This window comes from Chiloscyllium punctatum, chromosome 10 (assembly GCF_047496795.1).
Source record: "Chiloscyllium punctatum isolate Juve2018m chromosome 10, sChiPun1.3, whole genome shotgun sequence".
Classification (NCBI taxonomy): Eukaryota; Metazoa; Chordata; class Chondrichthyes; order Orectolobiformes; family Hemiscylliidae; genus Chiloscyllium; species Chiloscyllium punctatum.
In genome coordinates, this window is record NC_092748.1 from 81,576,265 (window position 1) to 81,600,050 (window position 23,786).

Below are 23,786 nucleotides of genomic sequence, written 5' to 3' on the forward strand. Positions count from 1 at the left end.
TAAAAACAATGACTGCAGATGCTGGAAACCAGATTCTGGATTAGTGGTGCTGGAAGAGCATAGCAGTTCAGGCAGCATCCAAGGAGCAGCGAAATCGACGTTTCGGGCAAAAGCCCTTCATCAGGAATCCTGCACCACTAATCCAGAGCCTTGACTATTTACCCTATCCATGCCCCTTATGACTTTATAAACCTCTATAAGGTTACCCCTCAGCATCTGGCGCTCCAGGGAAAACAGCCCCAGCCTACTCAGCCTCTCCCTATAATTCAAACCCTCCAATTCTGGCAACTACTTTGAAACTCTTTCAAGTTTCACAGCATCCTTCCTATAGCAGGGAGACCAGAATTGAACACAGTATTCTAACATGACCTCCCAATTCCTATACTCAATGCACTGACCAATAAAAGCAAACACCTTCTTCATTACCCTGTCTACTTGCAACTCCACTTACAAGAAACTATGAACCTGCACTCCAAGCTCTCTTTGTTCGGCAACAGTCCCCAGGAACTTACCATTAAGTGCATAAGTCCTGCCCTGATTGCCTTTCCAAAATGCAGCTCCTCATATTTATCTACAGTCATAGAGATGTACAGTACAGAAACAGACACTTGGGTCCAAATCATCCATGCTGACCAGATATCCCTGCCAATCTAGTCCCGCCTGCCAGCAACTGACCCATATCCCTCCAAACCCTTTCGATTCATATACCCTAAATTGAACTCCATCTGTCACTCCTCGGCTCTTTTGTCCATCTGATCAAGGTCCAATTGTACTCTGAAGTAACTTTATTCACTGTCCACTACACCTCCAATTTTGGTGTCATCTGCTAATTAACTAACTATACCTCCTGTGTTCACATCCAAGTCGTTTATGATGAAAAGCAATGGACCTAGCGCCAATCCTTCTGTCACTTCGCTAGTCACAGGCCACCAGTCCATAAAGCAATCCTCCACCTTCACCCTCCAAGTAATTTTGCATCCAAATGGCCAGTTCTCCATGTTTTCAATATGATCAAACCTTGCTAACCAGTCTATCATGTTGAAACTTTTCAAATGCCTTAATGAAGGCCATATAGACAATGCCCACCACTCTGCCTTCAACAACCTTCTACATTTCTTTAAAAATGTTCAGTACCGTTAGTGAGACATGATTTACCATGCACAAAGACATGTTGACTATCCCTAATCAGTCCATGCCTTACCAAATGCATGAACACGCTGTTGCCCAGAATCCCCCGCAACAACTTATCCGCTACTGACATCAGGCTCACCGGTCTATAGTTCCCAGTTTTTTCCTTACTACTTTTCTTCAATAATGGCATCACGCTAGCCAACCTCCAGTCTTCCAGCACCTCACCTGTGGCTACAATAAAACAAATATTTCAGCAAGGAGCCCAGCAATCACTTCCCTGGCGCCTAGGATGTACCTGATCAGGACCCAGGGATTTATATGCATTTTAAGACATTCAACGCCTCCTCCTCTGTAATAAGGACACTTTTCAAGATATCACTATTTATTTCCCTACATTCTCTTTCTTCCATATCCTTCTCCTCAGTAAACACCAATGCAAAATACTCATTTAGTATCTCATTCATATCCTGCAGTTTCACATAGGCAACCTTGCTGATCTTTAAGAGGCCCTATTCTTTCTTTAGTTACTCTTTTGTCCTTGAATGTAGCTGTAGAATCCCTTTGAATTTTCCCTAGCCCTACTTGCCAAAGCTGTCTCATGTCCCCTTTTTGCCCTCCTGATTTCCCTTGAATATACTCTTACTGCCCTTACATTCTTCTAGGGATTCATTTGATTCCTGCTGTCTATACCTGACTTATGCTTCCTTCTTGTTCTTGACCAGAGCCTCAATTTCTCTACTCATCCAGCATTCCCCACAATTACCAGACTTGTCCATTACGTTTACAGGAACATACTGTCTCTGGACCCTCGTTATCTCATTTTTGAAGGCTTCCCACTTTCCAGTCATCTGTTTACCTGCAAATACCTGCTCCCAATTAACTTTTGAAAATTCTTGTCTAATACTATCAAAATTGGCCTTCCTCGAATTTAGAACCATAACGTTTAGATCAGCTCTATCATTTTCCATTACTATTTTAAAACTAGTAGAATTATGATCACTGGCTCCAAAGTGCTCCCCCACTGACACCTCAGTCACTTGCCCTGCCTTACTTCCCAAGAGGAGGTCAATTTTTGCTTCTCTCATAGGTACATCCACGTACTGAATAGGTTTTCAGTTATTAGCTTAGATTTTCAAGCATGTGCCTCACAAAATAGTTTTAACAGATATTTGTGTAACAATGAGTGTAACTGGTGTCAAAGACCGCTAGATGTATTCCTACACAAAATTATGCACCCCCCCTCCACCATGTGCGGCAATGGTTGAGGTGCTGCATGATGCATGGACCAATATAGGCCACATAAAATTCTCAATCACGTTTATCATGATCTCACAATGTGTTGGTCTAGATCAGTACAAGGATGCTATCTATGGGGCTTCATGTAAATTTAATCAGCAGTGATTACAATTACAACTTTAATTATTCATACAAAGCATTGTGGTCATGTTTATCAAATCTGTGTACTGCATGTACATGATAATATCCAATTTTGTTGAAATTTTATGTCACTTTACTCAAGTATGCTGTAAATTTTATATTCAATTATTTCTCCTCCATTATCTTGGCAGTTGTTTGGTACAATGATATCAGTGTTGATTATTAATTATAACAATCACTGAGCCTGCCACTGATTCAGATAGTGTGAAGAAAATGTGTCAGTTATGAAAGGTTTAAGGTCCAAATTCCCTCATTTCTCTCAAACCTAATTCATGTATTGCTTGCATGAATCCGATCACTCATATACAGTAGCTCAAGATATTACTTTCTGAAAGTAATTGTATTTGAATAAATGAAATTGGATATGCAGATCAACAAAAAATGCTGTGTTTAACTTCAATAATGCCTGAATTTGCAATTAAATGGTGTCTTTCATTATGTCTAGATATTGTAAGGCACTTCACAGCCATTAAGAACATTTAACCAATCATCACTGATGTAATGTAAGGCAATGCAGCAACTGTTTTTTTTTCTTGGCAAACTCTTGCAAACAGTGAGTTTAATGATCAAAATATCTGCATTAGTGTTGCTGTTTGAGAAATAAACACTAGGTAGCACATTAGGATTACATGCCTGCTGTTAATTGAATAATGCCATGAATTTTTTTTTACATGGAAACGGGAAGTAATATTCATGCCACAAATGTTTCATGCAACAACCATCTCCAATAGAGTGAATCTAAGCTATCGCATTGACATTTAATGGCATTAGATTCACTGAATTCCCATTTCAACATTCTGGGAATTACCTTTGTTCCATTAATGACCTGGGCTAGCATACAAACACTGCAGTTACAAAATCAATAACTAGGAGTTCTGCAATGAGTAATTAATTTCCTGACTCTCAAAAGCCTGTGCACCATCTACAAGACACAAGTCAGGAATGTGACGGGAACATTCTTCACTTGTCTGCATGAAAGCAGCTCCAACAAAACTAAGAAGCTTGATAACATCCAAAACAAAGCAGTGCACTTAATTGGCACCACATCCACTACCTTCACTATCTACATCTTTTGCCATGAATACAGTGATAACAGTATGTACCATCTACAGGATGCACCGCAGTAACTTACCAAGGCTAATTATAGACCAGTGAGCCTTACTTCTGTTTTAGGAAACGTTTTGGAAAGGATTATAAGAGATAGGATTTATAATCATCTAGCAAGCAATAATTTGATTTCAGATAGTCAACATGGTTTTGTCAAGGGCAGGTCATGTTTCCCAAACCTCAGAGTTCTTTGTGAAGGTGGCCAAGCATTTGATGAGGGTAGGGCAGTTGATGAGTGGTGTACATGGACTTCAGTAAAGTGTTTGATAAGGTTCCACATAGTAGGCTATTGGAGAAAATGCAGAGGCATGGGATTGAGGGTGATTTAGCAGTTTGGATTAGAAACTGCCTTTCTGAAAGAAGGCAGTGAGTGGTGGAAAATATTCAGCCTGGAGTCCAGTTACTAGTGGTGTGCCACAAGAATCTGTTTTGGGACCACTGCTGTTTGTCATTTTTATAAATGACTTGATGCAGGCATAGGTGGGTGGGTTAGTAAGTTTGCAGACAACACTAAAGTCAGTGGAGTAGTGGACAGTGTGGAAGAATGTTATAGCTTGCAGGGGGACTTGGATAAACTGCAGAATTGGGCTGATAGATAGCAAATGGAGTTCAATGCAGCTAAATGTGAGGTGATTCACTTCAGGAAGAATAACAGGAAGGCAGAGTACTGGGTCAATGGAAAGATTCTTGGTAGTGTGGATGTGCAGAGGGACCTTGGAGTCCATGTACATAAATCCCTGAAAGTTGCCACCCAGGTTGATAGTGCTGTTAAGACGACATACGGTGTGTTAGGTTTCATTGGTAGAGGGATTGAGTTCCAGAGCCGTAGTGTCATGCTGCAATTATACAAAACGCTAGTGCGGCCACACTTGGAATATTGTGTACAGTTCTGGTCGCCCCATTATAGGAAGGATGTGGAAGCATTGGAAAAGGTGCAGAGGAGATTTACCAGGATGTTGCCTGGTCTGGAGGGAAGGTCTTATGAGGAAAGGCTGAGAGACTTGGGTCTGTTCTCATTGGAAAGAAGAAGGCTAAGAGGGGATTTGATAGAGACATACAAGATGATCAGAGGATTAAATAGGGTAGATAGTGGAAGTCTTTTTCCTAGGATGATGACAACAGCTTGTACAAGGGGCATAACTACAAATTGAGGGATGATAGATTTAAGACAGATGTCAGAGGCAGGTTCTTTACTCAGAGTGGTAAGGGTGTGGAATGCCCTACCTGATAATGTAGTTAACTCAGTTACATTAGGAAGATTTAAACAATCCTTGGATAAGCACATGGATGATGATAGGATAGTCCAGGGGCATGAGTTTAGAATAGTTCACAGCTTGGCACAGCATCGAGGGCCAAAGGGCCTGTTCTGTGTTGTATTGCCCTATGTTCTATGTTCCCCATTAGCAATCAATATCACAATCTAAGAGGACAAGGTCAGCAGATGCATGGAAACCCCATAAAGTCCTCCTTCGTAACTGAGAGAAAGTGAGGACGGCAGACGCCGGAGAGTTGGAGTCGAAAAGTGTGGCGCTGGAAAAGCACAGCCAGTCAGGCAGTATCTGAGGAGCAGGAGAGTCGATGTTTAGGGCATAGGCCCTTCATTCAGGAACATCCCTGTTGTGTTTTCCAGCATCACACTTTGACTCCTCTTTACTAACACCTGGGGACTTGTGCCAAAATTGAAAGAGCTAATACACAGATTAGTAAGGTGATAGAGTGGCAGCCCTACTCACAATATCACACCTTCGAGAGGCTTGAACACCACTGTCTCAGGGATACATCCTGTGTCACCAGCAAGATAGACCTATGCGAAGTCACACAAAGCTACATGATCGGAAGGGAGTGGCGCAGGAAGTCCTCAACATTAAAACCAGACTGCATGGTCTTGTGGCAAGGGCAAGGGAAACACCTACTAATTATCACTTATGGCCCTGCCCCTCAACCAGTGAGTCAGTACTCCTCTACATAGAACACCTCTTAGAAGAAGCCTAGAGGTTAACAGGAGCACAGAATTGTTTGGATTGGGGAACCACACTGTACATTACCAAGAGTGGCTGAACTGCTACTTATGGGCAAGAAAGCAGGTGAGTGAATTTAAAAAGCAAGGCACTGTGCCTCCCATCACCAGACCTTTCACACATAACACAATTTTACCAGTTATAACAGAGGTGTTGAGTGGCTCAACCAGAGCCCAACTTAGGCAATCAAACCACTCAAACTACCTAGCACTAAACTAGGCACTGGAAACCATTACTGCTTGAACCAACAAAGTACCGAAAAACTTGACTGCCAGACTGGGAGTGCAATCAGTGTGGAATGAACCAACAAGGGGAAAAAAAATCTACTAGATCTGGTCCTCAATAACGTCCTGTAAATGATAGTACAGGGACAGTTCTTGCAAAGGTGAAGTCCCATCTTTACACTGAACACATTCTCATCATGTTGTGCAGCTCTATCACTGTACTCAAAGGGATAGATTCAGAACAAATCTGGTCATTCAAACTAAGCAGATGCTATGGGCACTGTCAATAGCAAATTTATGATCTTCTATTCCAGCACACATTCCACTCTATGTTTTTATCAATTATCAAGTGAACTGATCAACCTGGTTCAAGAAAGAGTGCAGGAACTGTGTATCAAAAGGTGGTGTCAACCAGAAAAGCTGTAACACAGGAATATTTGTGTGCTAAATAGTGGAAGCAACATACCATAAAGATAGCTAAAAGATCCTACAACCAAATCACTTCTAAGCTCTGTAGTCCTGCCACATCATGTCGCCAATGGTCGTGAAAAACTCACTGAAGAATATCTTCATTCTCAATAATGAGAGATTGCAACAGCTCAATTCATAAGACAGGCTGAAGTATTAGCAATTATATTCATCCAGTCTGTGCCACCTTCTGATGTCTGCAGCACTACAATTGCCAGTTTCAATCAAATTAATTCATTCCACACGATTCCAACAATCAGCTGAAGACATTGGGTTCCTTCAAAGATTATGAGTCCTGAGAACGTTCTGGCAATAGTATGAAGACTTGAATTCCAGAACTAGCTGCACTCTCAACTAAGCTATTCCAGCACAGTTACTACTTTGACATGAGGGAATTTAACCAAGTATGTCCTACCCATAAAGAGCAGAATAAATCTAATTTGGCCTATTACCATTCCATTAGCTTTCTCTTGATCATCTGCACAATGATAGAACACATCAGTGACTGTGCAATCAAGTAATATTTTCATAGCATTTGGGTTCTTGGCTACTTGGTTCCTGACTTTACCACAGCCATGACTCAAGAGCATAGTCAAAATAAATAAATGGACATTTGTACATACACCCACCTGTCTTGAGTAAATCTGCCATGGGGAGCTTGGCAGAAATTTTTTATTGGAGTTTATCATTCAGTGGTGCTAGAAGTGGTAACAGGTACATTTCATTTGACATTTAAAATTGCTCATGTGCTAAATCAGCAATTGATGCAAGACAATTGGTCCAACTTACTGGAGACAAACTTCACCATTTGCTTACCTCTAGTGTTCGCAATCGTTCCAAAAGGTGCACTGTTCTTTCTTGTTCCACAGTACTACTTGCACTGTTTGAATACTGATCAGTCGCTACATTAATATCTGCTGCTGTCTCCTTGCAAGCTGCTGCTTCTTCTGACACTTTACCCTAGACATCAGAATAATAAAAACATTTAAAATAAAGTTTCAGCACTGGACACCAAACAATTCAAATATATTACCCACGGATTCAATTTAACGCTCAGCAGATCAACAACATTTGCATTTCTGTCATGGAACTTACTTGGTAAAATTACATCTATATCGGACCAAAATTCACTGAAATAAAAGGGATGGCATTGATAGGGGCCTGAACAATGTGGTCCTGATGAAGGTTCATGCCTGAAGCATCAATTCTCCTGCTCTTCCGATGCTGCTTGACCTGCTGTGCTTTTTCCAGCTCCAACTCTGGCCAGAAAGCGATGAATTGCCAAGTAAGGGAGTCTGCAGCTTTTTAAATACCTTTCTAGTGCCACAAACTTGCCTCATTAATATCCAGTTTCTTAACTTACCAAACCCGCTGAACCATCTGGACAGTAAGAAATCTCAGGGCAAAAGTGAGGACTGCAGATGCTGGAAACCAGAGTTCAGATCAGAGTGATGCTGGAAAAGCACAGGTCAGGCAGCACCCGAGGAGCAGGAAAATTGACGTTTCGGGCAAAAGCTCTTCACCCTGGAGGCTTCCTGCCTCTATTCCTGATGAAGGGCTTTTGCCCGAAACGTCGATTTTCCTGCTCCTCAGATGCTGCCTGGCCTGCTGTGCTTTTCCAGAACCACTCTCATCTAAACAACAGTAAGAAATCTCAACCTGTAGACCTGAGGGGGTGAGCTGGTGACTTCAGGTTGTCACATGCTTGCAAGAACCTTTGTTTTGGAAACCGAGCACCAACATGTCAGGGTATGTTCCATGGGTGCCAGCCAGAGGGACCTCATGTACATGGACGTTGGCATCTGACAAGTGCCAGCCTTTAAGAATACTCATGACACATCTCTGATCGATTTGCAGCATGCTTCTGAATGTTGTTCCAGATGCAATGAATCCAGCTCATGGACTGACCAGGCTGCATCGCAAGAGTGTTCACTCAATGCATATTAACCTTATCCCTGCCTTGCCATGCCTTTTTTTTTGCGTTTTGCAGCCTCAGTTAATGATACAGGATTATATTACTACCATAGTGCTGTGCTGATTAGCACTGATACAGGAAGCCATGAAATTTGTCATGGTTGTCAGCAGGCCTCAGTCAAAGCAAGGGAGATATAGTCTTCACGCAGTGGGTCCCAACACAGTAAGTCAAGTGCAGCTTTCGGTGACTCGGTCAGCCAGCCTCTACACAATGCTCTCCACAAAATGGGTGAGAAGCTGAATGTCTGGGAGCCCACCACTTTTCCTGTTACTCGTGGCCTATTGGGAACTGTTTTCTTCCTGGAATAACAAAGAAGTAGGTATCAAGGGAGATGAGAGCAGGTGGTCCAGCTATTGCAGTGTGGGTGGGGAAGGAGGAGGGGTGAGTGAGTAGTTATTACAAATGGCACGTAGAATTAGTTGTGACAGTGATTGTAATTGATGACAGTGATTGAGGGAAGACATTGCAGCCAATATTGAGGGTGGTAGAGCAGGAGCCTTGGTGGGAAGTGGTACAGTAGCAGAGACAAACTCAAAGTGATATTGATCCTGGTGGTAGCTGCAGGCCAGGCTGGCATGGGCTTGTGTTGTGGTGTCCTCTAATCCTGGTGGAGAGGATGTCCTTCCTGAGCACCACACCTTCCAGCAGGACATTCAGGCCCCTGTGTACAAAACAAAGCATCAAATACTCCTGATCTGCCAGGTCCAGAGCAAATGTCATGAACAGTGCAGGGCTGCTCCACATTGATAGAGTCCCTCTTGGCACACTAGCACCTGGTATGTTGATCAATGCCATGATTTCCCAATAATGGTGTGTTGTTCCATGACAAAGGCATGGTAAAGTGGTAATTTAATCAAATGAGGGAGATACCATAGGAGCAGCCCAAGTCGTTGGGAAAAAAAAAGTCCTGTGAAAATGGCATATTTTCCTTCACCTTCCCACAAGTTTGACAAAATGGGAAATTGTCCTAACTTGTTGTGTTTAATTGTCCATTAGACACAATAAGTTAGCACTAATAACTAACAGTATAAGCATCCTTATAAATAAGGTAATTAATGATGAGTGCAGAAAATGTGTTGCTGGAAAAGCGCAGCAGGTCAGGCAGCATCCAAGGAACAGGAGAATCGACGTTTCGGGCATAAGCCCTTCTTCAATTAGCATCGAACTTACAGAGGTCAAAGAATGCCTTGTAGGGGAATTGGATGAATACCACACTAGTGCAGGTCGTTTGTATTTGTGGATGAGACATTTTGTCAAAATAGTGTAAAAGAAGTGGCACTTAGGGTTTCTGTAATTAGGTGATGCACAATACTGTTAATGTATAAATCAATCAGAAACTGACAGTTAGGAAAAAAAAGTACTCTGAAAATGGCATATTTTCCTTCACCTTCCCACGAGTTTCACAAAATGGTTTCACAAAAGGCTAATATGGCAAAATCAGCTTGATAACAATATAAAAGAACATAAGAACTGGGAGCAGAAGTAGGCAATTCAACCCCTCAAGCTAGCTCCACCATTCAATACAATCATGGTTTATCTCAGCAAGGCCTCACCTCCACTTTCCTGCCCTCGCTCTATAACCCTTCCACCCTTTAATTATTAAAATGTCTATCTATCTCTTCAAATTTATTCAGTGTCTAGCAACCAACGTAATTCTAATTTAGTGAATTCTACAGATTTACAACTCTTTGAGAGAAGTAATGTCTCCTCATCTGTTTTAAATCTGCTATCCCTTATCCTGAAACTGTGACCTCTCATTATAGTTTGTCCCAGGAGAGAAATTATCCTTCCTCCATCTTCTTTGTCAATCTCCTTTCGCATTTTATATACCTCAATTAGATCTCTTCTCAGTCTTCTCATGTCTAGACAGTGCAGGCCTAAACTGCTCAATCTCTGTTCAAATCCTTTACCTCTGGAATAAATTGAGTGAACTTCCTCTGAAGTGTCTCCAACACATCTCTCAAGTAATGGGACCAAACCTCTATCCATTACTCCACAAATGTCTTGTACAGCAGCACCATCACTTACCTACTTTTATTCTCTGATCCTTTTGCAGTAGATGCAAGAATTCCATTTACCTTCCTTATCTCCTGCTATACCTGCATAATAATTTTCTGTTGTAGTTCTGTTCACCAAGCTGGGAATTTGTGTTGCAAACGTTTCGTCCCCTGTCTAGGTGACATCCTCAGTGCTTGGGAGCCTCCTGTGAAGTGCTTCTGTGATGTTTCCTCCGGCATTTATAGTGATTTGTATCTGCCGCTTCCGGTTGTCAGTTCCAGCAGTCCGCTGCGGTGGCCGGTATATTGGGTCCATGTCGATAAGCACATCGACCTGGACCCAATATACCAGCCACTGCAGCGGACAGCTGGAACTGACAACCGCAAGTGGCAGGTACAAATCACTATAAATGCCGGAGGAAACATCACAGAAGCACTTCACAGGAGGCTCCCAAGCACTGAGGATGTCACCTAGACAGGGGACGAAACGTCTGCAACACAAATTCCCAGCTCAGTGAACAGAACCGCAACAACGAGCACCCGAGCTACAAATCTTCTCCCAAACTTTGAATACTTTTCTACAATTCATCCATGAGGGCACACAGATCACTTGGCACAAAGGCACTCTGATATTTCTCTCCACTTAGATAAGAAGTTGCCTTACTACTCTTCCACCCAAAACGGGTATCTACATTAAATTTCATCTGCTAGACTTTGGCCCATTCACCTAAACTTTAGAAGTGTTTGTAAATTTCATTTTGGAACTTGCTTTCCCACTTCTTTTGGTATCATCTGCAAATTTGGCTATAGTACCTTGTACCCTTGCGTCCAAGTCATTAATATATTGTAAATAGTTTGGGGTCCAAGGACTGAACCCTGTGGCACTCCACTAGTTACATCTCACCAACCAAAAAAGTCTCAACTCTCTGCTTTCTGTTGGATAGCCAATTCTTTAAACAATATAGATTCTGTGAGATTTCTCTCTCCAGTTAAGAAATTCTCAGTATAACATGCACTTTAAAGTATCTTCTGAATATCTATAACATACATTGTGTGTGCAGGTCTTAATGGGACACTGTTCAATTGACACACAGTCAGTCCTGTAGTTGCATGTTTCAACAATAAGATGGAGCTCCAGAAACAGCAGATTCAGATAACCTATCACTAAAGCAGCAAGATTAATTCAATCTTTTAGTTTCATTACTCTGATAATACTGTCAATATTCATCCTGAATAGCAAAAGTGGAATAACTACTACACTTCCAACATTGTTGCTCTGAGTTTTCTATCCTAGTAACTTCTGTGTAATTTATTCTTCAGACATCAACTCTACAGAGTATTCTTACCACCTTCCCCATTTCAGAATCTGCTTTTTCATGACCAAGAGCTTGTTTTCTCTCAGATTGTCATTCAAAATACTTTTGCTGTTAAGCTTAACTGGTTCAAGCACTAACCACATTATTTGGAAAGCTGGCACGTTTTTAATCTCCTTAAAGATCAGTTAGATAGTGCATTTCCACTTCTGTTCAGACTGACAGTTGCACAATACCACCACTTGATGGAGCTTCATGCCCTGTAGATCCTCAATCTTTCACTAGCAGTATCACTAATGCATTGTGGGAAACTGGATTTTGCTTGACTGTTCCATGAGCCATTGGCGATGTGTTTTTTCTGGAAAGAACGCTCTGAAATTATGCATTTTTTTTGTCAACAAGAACTTTAGACTGTTCAAAGTATAATACGCTCAGCCTCTTAAGTTCTCATGTACTCAACCGTGTCGACTGATAGACAACAATTAAATATTTAATATCACTCCATATTTGTAGCTAAATCGGAGCTCTTTTACGTTTAAAGTGGCAGTACTTACCAAATTCATCTTCTGGATTATAAAATTATTAACACTGACTTTTTACATTAATTTGTAATTACATTGTATCTCTTTAAAAAGTCCTATTTTGAATTAAGCTGAAATGTAAACATAACAGCACTCATTGTTAGGTTGGAAGCAACAATGTCTGGTTATCCACACATGCATGATTAAGTATGAAAATCTAGAAATGCCTGCTGAGTTTTTGGATATTTCTTCAAGCAGCACTGCTCTGATACCCTGGTGAGAGACTTTGCATGGCAATTTTTGTCAGAGCATGAATATTTTGTATGCTCCTATTAGATATGTCAGAAAAAGATATTAGTGAATTTTAAATGATGAGTTGAGCTTTAAATTACTAACAAACAACCTCTCTGGCACTGAAAATAAACTTTAACAAATATTGTGTCGCTTTCTTTCAGATTTTAATTATTGTTGGGTTTTTTTTTGCATCTCTAATCTCGCAAAATCATCTATCTTCCCCGTTTTCATCTTATTTTCTTCATTTGATCTTCTATCCATTTAGATGTGGAACTTGTGCTTCCTAGTTTAAACTGCAGCTCATTGAAATGATATTTATAATCTGATTCATTAAGGATGCAGGTTGTTGCTCACAATATTTATTCAAAATCCAGACCCCCTGTAGAGGGAGCCACATTATTTCCAACATACTTTGATATGTCACTGCTTAAAAGACACACAAAATTCTGTATGTAGCAGCAATTGTCATGAACAGCAAGCTCTTTTTGTTACTTGTAAAATCTAGGTCAACATTTTTAAAATGTACTGAGCCTACTGTTTACTATTGATAGACAATACATGCAAATCCCCAAAACATGAAATAGCTAAGAATATATTTTAAAAGATGGAAATCCATGCTTTAATAACATTCAGTATATTAAATAATAAAATCTGCAAAAATCTGTTTTAAATGTTTAAAACACTGGAGCCATGACTTAAAAGATTAGACTTAATCTCCAATAAAACCAATTGATTTTAAAAAACAGCTGAATATGGATTTGGCAATTGAACGCTTGCCTGCTGGGTGAAATGCATGAGTGTGGAATAGTATAGACTGTGAAATGCACTGGAGTTAACAATCTGCAAATCAACAGAGATTAAAACAAATGGTGTCAGGTGACAATATGTAGATTCTCAACATAAGGAATATTTTCCCATTAGAATTACAACAAGACTTCTTCAAAGGAGGGGTGTAAGGAATAAATATCACAGGAACAAAATTCTACTGCAAATGATCAGTTCTGCAACTGGAAAATGAAGGGGTAGTAAAAACAAAAGGCTCTACTTGACCTGATGACAATGGATGGTAGATACATTAATGGCAAGCACTCCAATCCCTGTCACTAATATCCCTGCCTTTCACAAGAACAGAAGCGTACCTATCAGCACCATCACCAACAATAGCAACTTACTGTATTAAACATATCAAGGTTCTTCAGGGCAGCAATATGAAATTAAGTCCAACAGTGTCACACCAGGTGATATTAGCTAAGGTAGTAAAGTTTAAAGAGTGTTTAAGGTTGGAAGTAATGTAAGGGAACAAAGATGTGGAGGGAAGGTATCCCACAGCTTCAGGGCGAGGCAATGTGAAGGCACAGCCATCAACTATAGCTGAATTACGACTGGGGATGCATAACTGACTAAAATCAAGGGAGGGCAATTCCAAGTGTTGTTGGGCCAGAGAAGATAAAAGCATTCGGGAGAAATAAGCCAATAGAGGGATTTGGAAGCAAGGATACAAATTTTCAAACCAAGAGGGTGCTTGACTTGGATGATAGAGGAATGAGACTTGATCCAAGTTAAGGCACAGGCAGCAGAGCTTTAGGTAACCTCAAGGTGAGGCAGTCTAGAATACTGCAAGACCCAGGTAGGTACGCAAAGAAAGTGTCAAGGCTAGAGACTGCAAAGGCATACACAAAGATTTCAGGTGAAGCAGGTGAACTGAGACCAGGTTGAAGTCAGTCAATGTTATGGACATGGAAATATACAATCTTAGCGACAGCACAAATGAGATTCAAAGCTCAGCCTGGACCAGATAAAACATTGTGAACAGGCGAGCTTAATGTCAGACTGTCCAGGGAGAGGGATGGATTTGGTAGAAGGTATGGGGTGTGGAGTGAGGAGTGCTTCAGTCTTTGTAATAATTAATTTTAGGCAAATTTTGCTCAATAGAACTGGATACTGGATAAGCAGTCTGAAAATTGCAATTGTCAAGAAGTTAAGAGAGATAGTGACGAGCTGGAGCTGGATGGTTACAGTACATGCGTGAAAGTTTACGCTGTATGAGGTCACTGATTGGTAGCACAAAGAGAGGAAATAGGAGGAAACTAAGGATCAATCCTTGGGGGATACCTGAGATAATGGTACAGGAGCAGGAAGAGAGGTGATTCCAAATGATACTCTAGTTATGATTAGATAGATAAAAAGGAGTCTACATGAGAGCAATCCCATCCAGTTGGAAAACAGTGGAGAAATGGCAGACGAGGATGGCGTGACCTACTGTCACAAAGACTGCAGAGAGGATAAGAAATACAAGGAGGAAAATGTTACTTTTGCCACAGGCACACAGGATGTCATTTGTGACTGTGACAAGAATTGTTTCACTGCTGTGCCAAGGATGGAAATGGACAGATTCAAACATAGATTTCTTTGAAAAATGTGAACAAACTTAAGCTGCAACACATTTAAGGAATTTGAAGAGGAAAGCAGCATTGAAGATGAGAAACTAGTTTGCAAGGATGATGCGGTCAAGGGTTTTTTTTAATGGTGTTGTGAAGACAGAATATTTACAGAAGGAAGGCACAACATCTGTAAAAACAATGACAGATTATTATTGGAATGGATGTAAAATGAAAGAAGAGAATGGTCAATGTGACTTGTGTGTCTCCTTATGCATCAGTCGCTGAAAGTAAGTGTGCAGGTGCAGCAGGCAGTAAAGAAGCCAACCAAGTTCTGAGGAAGGGTCACTGGACCCGAAACATTAACTCACAGATGCTACTTGACCTGCTGATCTTCTCCAGCAACTTCTGTTTTTGCTTCTGATTTACAGAATCTCCAGTTCTTTCAGTTTTTAAACTAAGTTGATCTTTGTACAAGGATGTAAAAGGGCACTGGTGAGGCTACCCCTGGAATATTATGTACACTTTGGTCTTCTTATTTGAGGAAAGATATTCTTGTTACACAGTGATTGCATCAAAAGCTTACCAAATTGATTTCTGGGATAGCAGAACTAATATCTGAGGAGAAATCAAGTTTGTTAGGATTGTATTCAATGGAGTTTAGAAGAATAAGCAGGGAGGATGTCATTGAAATTGCTAACAGGATTAGACGCAGAAAGGACATTCCCAAATGGCAGGAAGAGTCCAGAACCAGGGGTCCTAGTTTAAGGGCTGAGATGAGAGAAATTTCTTCACCCAGAGAGTGGTGAGCCTTTGGAATTCATTATGACTGAAACTGGTTGAGGCCAAAACATTGATCTTTTCAACAAGGAAGTAGATAAAACTCTCGTGATCAATGGAATCAAGTGAAATGAGGGGAGGGCAGGAGTAGATAATGAGCTCGGTGATCAGCTGTTATATATTGAATGGTGAAGCAGGTGTAATCATAGAATCCCTACAGTATGGAAACAGGCCCTTTGATTCAACAAGCGTACACCAACCCACCAAAGAGTAACCCACCCAGACCCATTCCCCTACTCTATATTCATCCCTGACTAATACACCTAACCTACACATCCCTGAACACTATGGGCAATTTAGCATGGCCAATTCACCTAATCCACACATCTTTAGGCTGTAGGAGAAACCACAGAGACACTGGGAGGATGTGCAAACTTCATACAGCCAGTCGCCTGAGGCTGGAATCGAACTCAGCTCCGTGGTGCTATGAGTCAGCAGTGCTAACCACTAAGCCACCATGCCACCCAGGTGCATGAGATCAAATGGCCAACTCCTGCTCCTGTTTTTGACGTTTTGATGTAAAGCAAACCACTTACAACATCAATTAATGTACGAACTGATTAAAAATACATATGTGCAAATTCTGTTATGATATGGATATGGGTATAAATGTAGATATGCAGATTCAGTTGTAATAGAAGACAACAATTTTAAATTGTGTTGAGATTGCACCTGAAGTTTCCAAAGGTAATGGCAGCTGGGAAAATATTACTGCTACTGTTCAGTGAATCTGAATAATAGGAACTGACTTGACAGTAGACAATCCAAAAAATAACAAGCGCTTGTTATTGCAAACTCCTAGCAACCAGCCTATTATATTTTCTTGTCAAAGATTATTCTCAACAAGCATCAAACCCTCATGCTGATCATTGAGCTTTAGCCTGGGCCAGGGAAGAGAGAGACTCATAGAAGAAGCATTTAGCATTGCATCACGCTCCTTATCTTGATAAGACACTTATTATACATGGCCAAGCTTTCAAAAATCCCTCAACACCTCTGAGATAAAGTCAGAAATTGCCCAGCTGTTGGGCATTGTCAGTTTAATCCCTGATGCACACTGGAGATTACATAATTGTATCAATGTGTTGACATTAATTAAATACAACTGGGTATTCATTCTCAGATTCTGCCAAATATTATTTTAACTGCAACAGGTCAAGCAAGTTTGGATCTGCCTACTAAGTACTCGATCCAAAGTTATGCAGACTTTAGAGCATTAGATTCTGTTTAAACAGTTATCCATGTAGTCCACTCTTTTACATGTAACAACCAGTTTGTGTAAATTTCTAATTAATATTCTGTTCAGGTGCAAGTTAACAGCCTTTTTGAACACAGAGAAATCATCTTGCTTCAACTGTATAGAACACTGGTCAGCTCTCACTTAAGGTATATATTCCCCTTTCATGAGAGAGGATATACTTGCAATATAACAGGGCTTCCCAAATTGTAGGTTGCCAACTCCTTGCCAAACCTTGGGGTCAAAACTCAATGCAGAAATTCCTGCCATGGAGCTCCAACCAAAAGCAAATATTGCAAGACCCCTTTAAATCTGTTTTTTTAAAATGGTTTGTGGCCTAACTACCCAATTGTAGAGACCTGATTCCTGTCCTTAAACACTTCTTGGGAGATAGGTAATTATCACTTTTCATTTAAAAAACTGTAGAATAACAGCTTACTTTTTTCTTCATTCATTCACAGGAGGCAAGTATGACTGGCTCAACAGCATTTATTTCCCATCCCTAATAGCCCTGAGGGCAATTAAGAGTCAACCACATCGGTGCAGCTGTTGCAGTCACATGTACGCCTGACCAGATAAGGATAGCAGTTTCCTTCCCCAAAGGACATTAGTGAACCAGATGGGTTTTTCCAAAAATTAACAATGGATATGTGGTCCTCATTAGACTCTTAATTCTAGGTGTTTTTTTTTAAAATTGAATTCAAATGCCAACATCTGCCATGACATGATTTGAACCTCCGTCCCCAGAATATTATCTGGGTATCTGGATTAGCAGGCCAGCGATAATACCACAAAACAATTTTCTCCCTACTGCTCTCAACAGCTCCCCACAACTCCAAATCTCTCAGGCATTTCCGTTTACTCGCCCAGGCATACGATTGCCGCTCTGCTGTGATAAGTTGCAAGCACCACACGGGGCCTCAATGGGAAAATGTTTAGGAAGTACTTCCATACAGGCGGTTAGTGGAGATTCATCTGAGTGATTTCTCAGATGGTAGAACAGTCCTATGAGGAGAGATTAAGGAGACAATGCCTATATTTTCTGGAGTTTAGAAGAACGAGAGGCAACCTCAGAAACATACAAAATTCTTGAAGGTGTAGACAATGCTGAAGTAGAAAAGGGAGGTTTCTCCTGGCTGTAGGATCTCAAACCAGTGGACATGATCTCAGAATTAAAATCATTTAAAACTCCGTAAGATCATGGCTGATCTTTATGTGGACTCAGCTCCACTTAACTGCCCACTCACCATAACATATAATTCTTTTATAGTTCAAAAATCTATCCTGGCCTTAAAAACATTCAATGAGGTAGCCTCAACTGCTTCACTGGACGGGGAATTCCACAGATTCACAACCCTCTGGGTGAAGAAGTTCCCGCTCAACTAAGTCCTAAATCATAGAACTATGGTATACGTTAACATAACTGACATTCCCAGGGGTTTTATTTTTAAAGAGAAAGGAAGACATGCTAAAGTACACTAGTTTACCAGAGTGGTTCATTTAAGTGAAGGTGCATAACAGAATGTTCAGGAAAAATGGCTCCTTTCCAGTAAATGTGCATGAGGATTAATTTCCATTATTCTGAAACCTGCTGTATTTGTGTCTTTGAAGGGAAATATTATTATTCCTGGATGATGTGGATATTTCATGCATGAAAGCTCACGTATTTCAGAGAATTCAACATAATTTTGCAGGTTTCTAATTATCCACTAGAAATCCAACCCCAAAGAAATGATTAATTTGTGAACTGAAACCCTTTGAAACCAAAAACAGAACACTTAATTGTAATCTAAAGTCTTTTAGATAATTATCCCACCCATTCAGTGGTCCAGCACTTCAAATCAGGTGCTGGACGCAATGCGATCACTCAGAGCTTATGTGCTACATTGTACTGGAACACTCTGATCAGCTGGGCTTGGCCCCCTGCTGGTGATGTTTGTTTCCTGGTTGGTTTGTAGGATTTTGGATCAATTCTTCGATTTATAAAGCAAAACTACCTCTCTTTCACATTCAACTCTCCTACATGGCTCGGGGCAAAAAGGGATCAGCTGAATTGAGGTTATACTTGGGTTAATTTAATAATTTTAAATAAACATTTTTAATTGTTAATAGGCTTTGGCAAGGGAAAATGAGACAAAATAATTGAAATGAATCGATGTTAAGAGTTTAATCCAAACATTAACTTGCGTTTTTTAAGTGGTCTGTCAACCATACATGCTTTTAAGTTTCTAAACCTCAACAGAAAAAGCTGGAAAACATCCACCATTTTGCAGATTTGGATCGAAAGAAGCTTCAGTGACATTTCCTACCAATCAGTCTAGTTTCAATATGCTCTAATTGCGTTCAAGATTTCCATGACTAGGATACTTTGAAGAGATAACAGACACAGTTCATGTGGGTAATGCCATTGATACAGTGTATATGGTCGATAAAAGGATTTCAAACAGTGCTGCACAGTAGACTTGAGGAAAAACAGGGACAGTAGCAACATGGATACCAAATTCACTAAGTGACAGGAATCAGACGACAATAATGAATGAATTTTTTGGGCTGGAGAAAGGTTTGTAGTGAAACTTCACTCATCACCAAGACTCTTGCTATCCCTTACAGAAACACAGAAAGAGAGTAGAAGTAGGCTATTTGAGCATTCGAGCCTGCTCCGCCATTAATCATTCAACTCAGTACCCCCCGATCCCTCTTTCTGTCCTTAGATTCCTCTAGCCAAGAAATATATTTAATTCCTTCTTGAAAACATGGTGCCTTAGTTCTCCAGGAGCTAGTGTTCCAAGCAAGCCTCCCATAAAACACATCAATCGCAGAATTAAAGACACGTAATATATTAAAGATGTATACCATAGTATACACAAGACAATTTCAATGGTTGAAGATGATACAAAATTTGGAAGTGAGGACAACACTATAGACCCTCAAAAAGACATGAACAATTTGGTAGAGTGGGCAGACATGTGGAAGATTAGATTAAATGCAGAGCCATGTGCAGGGTGTAAATCCACTAAAATCTTCCTCCAGCCCCAAAAAAATCCATTAACGTATTGTTGTTTGATTCCTATCATTTAGTGAATAGGTGATAAAAGAAAAACTGAGAGGAAACACAAAATAAAGGCTAGTATTCTAACGAGTGTGCAGGAGTAGAGAAGCCTGCATGTACAATTTTCATAAGTCACTAAAGGTAGCTGGGCAGATGATGAGAGCAATTAATAATGCAGAAGGTAATATTGACTTTAACAAAACTGACACTGCCTTTGCTGTCTGAACTGACACTGCCTTTGCTGTTTGAATTCATGTATCGCTGGACATCGGAGTGCGTCTTGGAAAATTAACAAACAGTGAAATTCACGGATCTTGGAGGAACTGTGGGGTGAAGCACAGAATCAGATAAATGAATTGTTTTAAGTGGACTACAGAAAGTCTGCAGTAGTGAATAGAGTGGGTTATTTCTTGATTATATGTTTTTGGAGATATATCTCTTGATTAAACTTAAAATATAAGCCATAACTATTCATTTAACCTGGGGCAGTGTTCGTAGAGGAATAAGACAGTGATAATTTTTGCGTCTGTAGATTGTGAAGGAGCAAAAATAGCCTTTATTAGAGTGATTTATGCTTCTTCTCAGATGTGGGAGTTTAAAGAGAGTTCAAGGGTTACTGAGGATTATATCTGTCATAAACGTTGTTGGTTGCAAATCTAATTAGATCAAGTGGATTGGTTGGAGAGACAGTTAGAAGCAATAAGGAATTTGCAACAGCATGCAATGGATGGCAGTTATAGGAAGGTGGGGGGGTAGTCTCAAATCAGATAGATGGGTTAACTCCAGAAAAGGTAAGAGAGGTAGGTAGCTAATGCAGGAGCCTTCTGTGGCTATACACATTTCAAACAGGTGTGCTGTTTTGGAAAATGTAGGGGGTGATGGTTCTCAGGGGAGTATAGCACGAACAGCCAAGTTTCTGGTATTGAGACTGGCTTGAATGCAACGAGGGGTATGTCTGGTTCCAAGAGATCAATTGTGTTAGGGGATTCTCTAATCAGACGTACAGACAGACGTTTCTGTGGCCAGCAGCGAAAAAAACAGAATGGTGTGTTGCTTCCCTGGTGCCAGGATCAAGGATGTCTCAGAGAGGGTGCAGAATGTTCTCACGGGGGAGAGGGGCCAGCAGGAGGTCATTGTCCACATTGGAACCAACGAAATAGGAAGGGAAAAGGTTGAGATTCTGAAGGGAGATTACAGAGAGTTAGGCAGGAACTTAAAAAGGAGGGCCTCGAGAGTAGTAATATCTGGAATACTCCTGGTGCTCCGAGCTAGTGAGGGCAGGAATAGGAAGATAGAGCAGATGAATGCAAGGCTGAGGAGCTGGTGTGTGGGAGAAGGATTCACATTTTTGGATCATTGGAATCTCTTTTGGGGTAGAAGTGGCCTGTACAAGAAGGATGGATTGCACTTAAATTGGAAGGGGACTAATATACTGGCAGGGAAATTTGCTGGAGCTGTTCAGGTGGATTTAAACTAGTAAGATTGGTGGGGGGGGGGGGGGGACCCAAGGAGATAGTGAGGAAAGAAATGAATCTGACACTGGTACAGTTGAGAACAGAAGAGAGTCAAACAGTCAGGGCAGGCAGGGACAATGTAGGACTAATAAATTAAACTGCATTTATTTCAATGCAAGGGGCCTAACAGGGATGGTAGATGAACTCAGGGCCTGGTTACAAACATAGGAATGGGATATTATAGTCATTACAGAAACATAGCTCAGGGATGGGCAGGACTAGCAGCTTAATGTTCCAGGATGCAAATGCTACAGGAAGGATAGAAAGGGAGGCAAGAGAGGAGGGGGAGTGGCATTTTTGATAAGGGATAGCATTACAGCTGTGCTGAGGGAGGATATTCCTGGAAATACATCCAGGGAAGTTATTTGGGTGGAACTGAGAAATAAGAAAGGGAGGATCACCTTATTGGGATTGTATTATAGAGCTCCTAATAGTCAGAGGGATATTGAGAAACAAACTTGTAAGGAGATCTCAGCTATCTGTAAGAATAATAGGGTGGTTATGGTAGGGGATTTTAACTTTCCAAACATAGACTGGGACTACCATAGTGTTAAGGGTTTAGATGGAGAGGAATTTTTTAAGCATGTACAAGACAATTTTCTGATTCAGTATGTGGATGTACCTACTAGAGAAGGTGCAAAACCTGACGTACTTTTGGGAAATAAGGCAAGGCAGGTGACTGGGGTGTCAGTGGAGAAGCACTTTGGGGACAGCAACCATAATTCTATTAGATTTAAAATAGTGATGTAAAAGGATAGACCAGATATAAAAGTTGAAGTTCTAAATTGGAGAAAGGCCAATTTTGACGGTATTAGGCAAGAACTTTTGAAAGCTGTCTGGGGGCAGATGTTCGCAGGTAAAGGGACGGCTGGATAATGGGAAGCCTTCAGAAATGAGATAACAAGAATCCAGAGCAAGTATATTCCCTGTTAGGGTGAAAGGGAAGGCTGGTAGGTATAGGGAATGCTGAATGACTAAAGAAATTGAGGGTTTCGTTAAGAAAAAGAAGGAAGCGTATGCAAGGTATAGGGAAGATAGATCGAGTGAATCCTGAGAAGAGTATAAAAGCAGTGGGAGTACACTTAAGAGGGAAATCAGGAGGGCAAAAAGGGGACATGAGATAGATTTGGCAAAAAGAATTAAGGAGAATCCAAACGGTTTTTACAAATACATTAAGGACAAAAGGATAACTAGGGAGAAAATAGGGCCCCTCAAAGATCAGCAAGGCAGCCTTTGTGTGGAGCTACAGAAAATGGGGGAGATACTAAACAGGTATTTTGCTGTGGAAAAAGATTTGGAAAATATAGAATGTAGGGAAATAGATGGTGACACCTTGCAAAATGTCCATATTACAGAGGAGAAAGTGCTGGGTGTCTTGAAACGCATAAAGGTGGATAAATTTCCAGGACCTGATCAGGTGTACCCGAGAACTCTGTGGGATGTTAGACAAGTGATTGCTGGGTCTCTTGCTCAGATATTTGTATCATCGATAGTCACAGGTGAGGTGCCAGAAAACTGAAAGTTGGCAAACGTGGTGCCACTGTTTAAGAAGGGCGGTAAAGACAAGCCAGGGAACTATAGACAAGTGAGCTTGACCTCAGTGGTGGCCAAGTTGTTGGAGGGAATCCTGAGGGACAGGATGAACATGTATTTGGAAAGGCAAGGACTGATTAGGGATAGTCAACATGGCTTTGTGCGTGGGGAATCATGTCTCACAAACTTGATTGAGTTTTTTGAAGAAGTAACAAAGAGGATTGATGAAGGCAGAGTGGTAGATGTGATCTTTCTGGACTTCAGTAAGGCGTTCAACAACGTTCCCCATGGAAGACGGATTAGCAAGTTTAGATCGCTCGAAATACAGGGAGAACTAGCCATTTGGATACAGAACTGGCTAAAAGGTAGAAGACAGAGGGTGGTGGTGGAGGGTTGTTTTTCAGACTGGAGGCCTGTGACCAGTGGAGTGATGCAAGGATCGGTGCTGGGCTCTCTACTTTTTGTCATTTACATAAATGATTTGAAAGTGAGCATAAGAGGTACAGTTAGTAAGTTTGCAGATGACACCAAAATTGGAGGTGTAGTGGACAGCGAAGAGGGTTACCTCAGATTACAACAGGATCTGGACCAGATGGGCCAATGGGCTGAGAAGTGGCAGATGGAGTTTAATTCAGATAAATGCGAGGTGCTGCATTTTGGGAAAGCAAATCTTAGCATGACTTATACACTTAATGGTAAGGTAAAAACAATCACTGCAGATGCTGGAAACCAGATTCTGGATTAGTGGTG

The 23,786-nt window shown here is 40.9% G+C and overlaps 1 protein-coding gene across 10 annotated transcripts in view; it reads right to left on the minus strand.

Annotated features, from left to right (window-relative positions):
• Nucleotides 1-23,786, minus strand: part of nckap5l (NCK-associated protein 5-like) — a 753,060-nt gene that overhangs the window by 265,755 nt on the left and 463,519 nt on the right. For all 10 annotated transcript variants that reach the window (XM_072579642.1, XM_072579644.1, XM_072579641.1 and 7 more), the window contains one exon: nucleotides 7,202-7,345. In XM_072579642.1, the coding sequence (XP_072435743.1) occupies nucleotides 7,202-7,345 (144 nt within the window). The remainder of the gene's footprint in view (nucleotides 1-7,201; nucleotides 7,346-23,786) is intronic.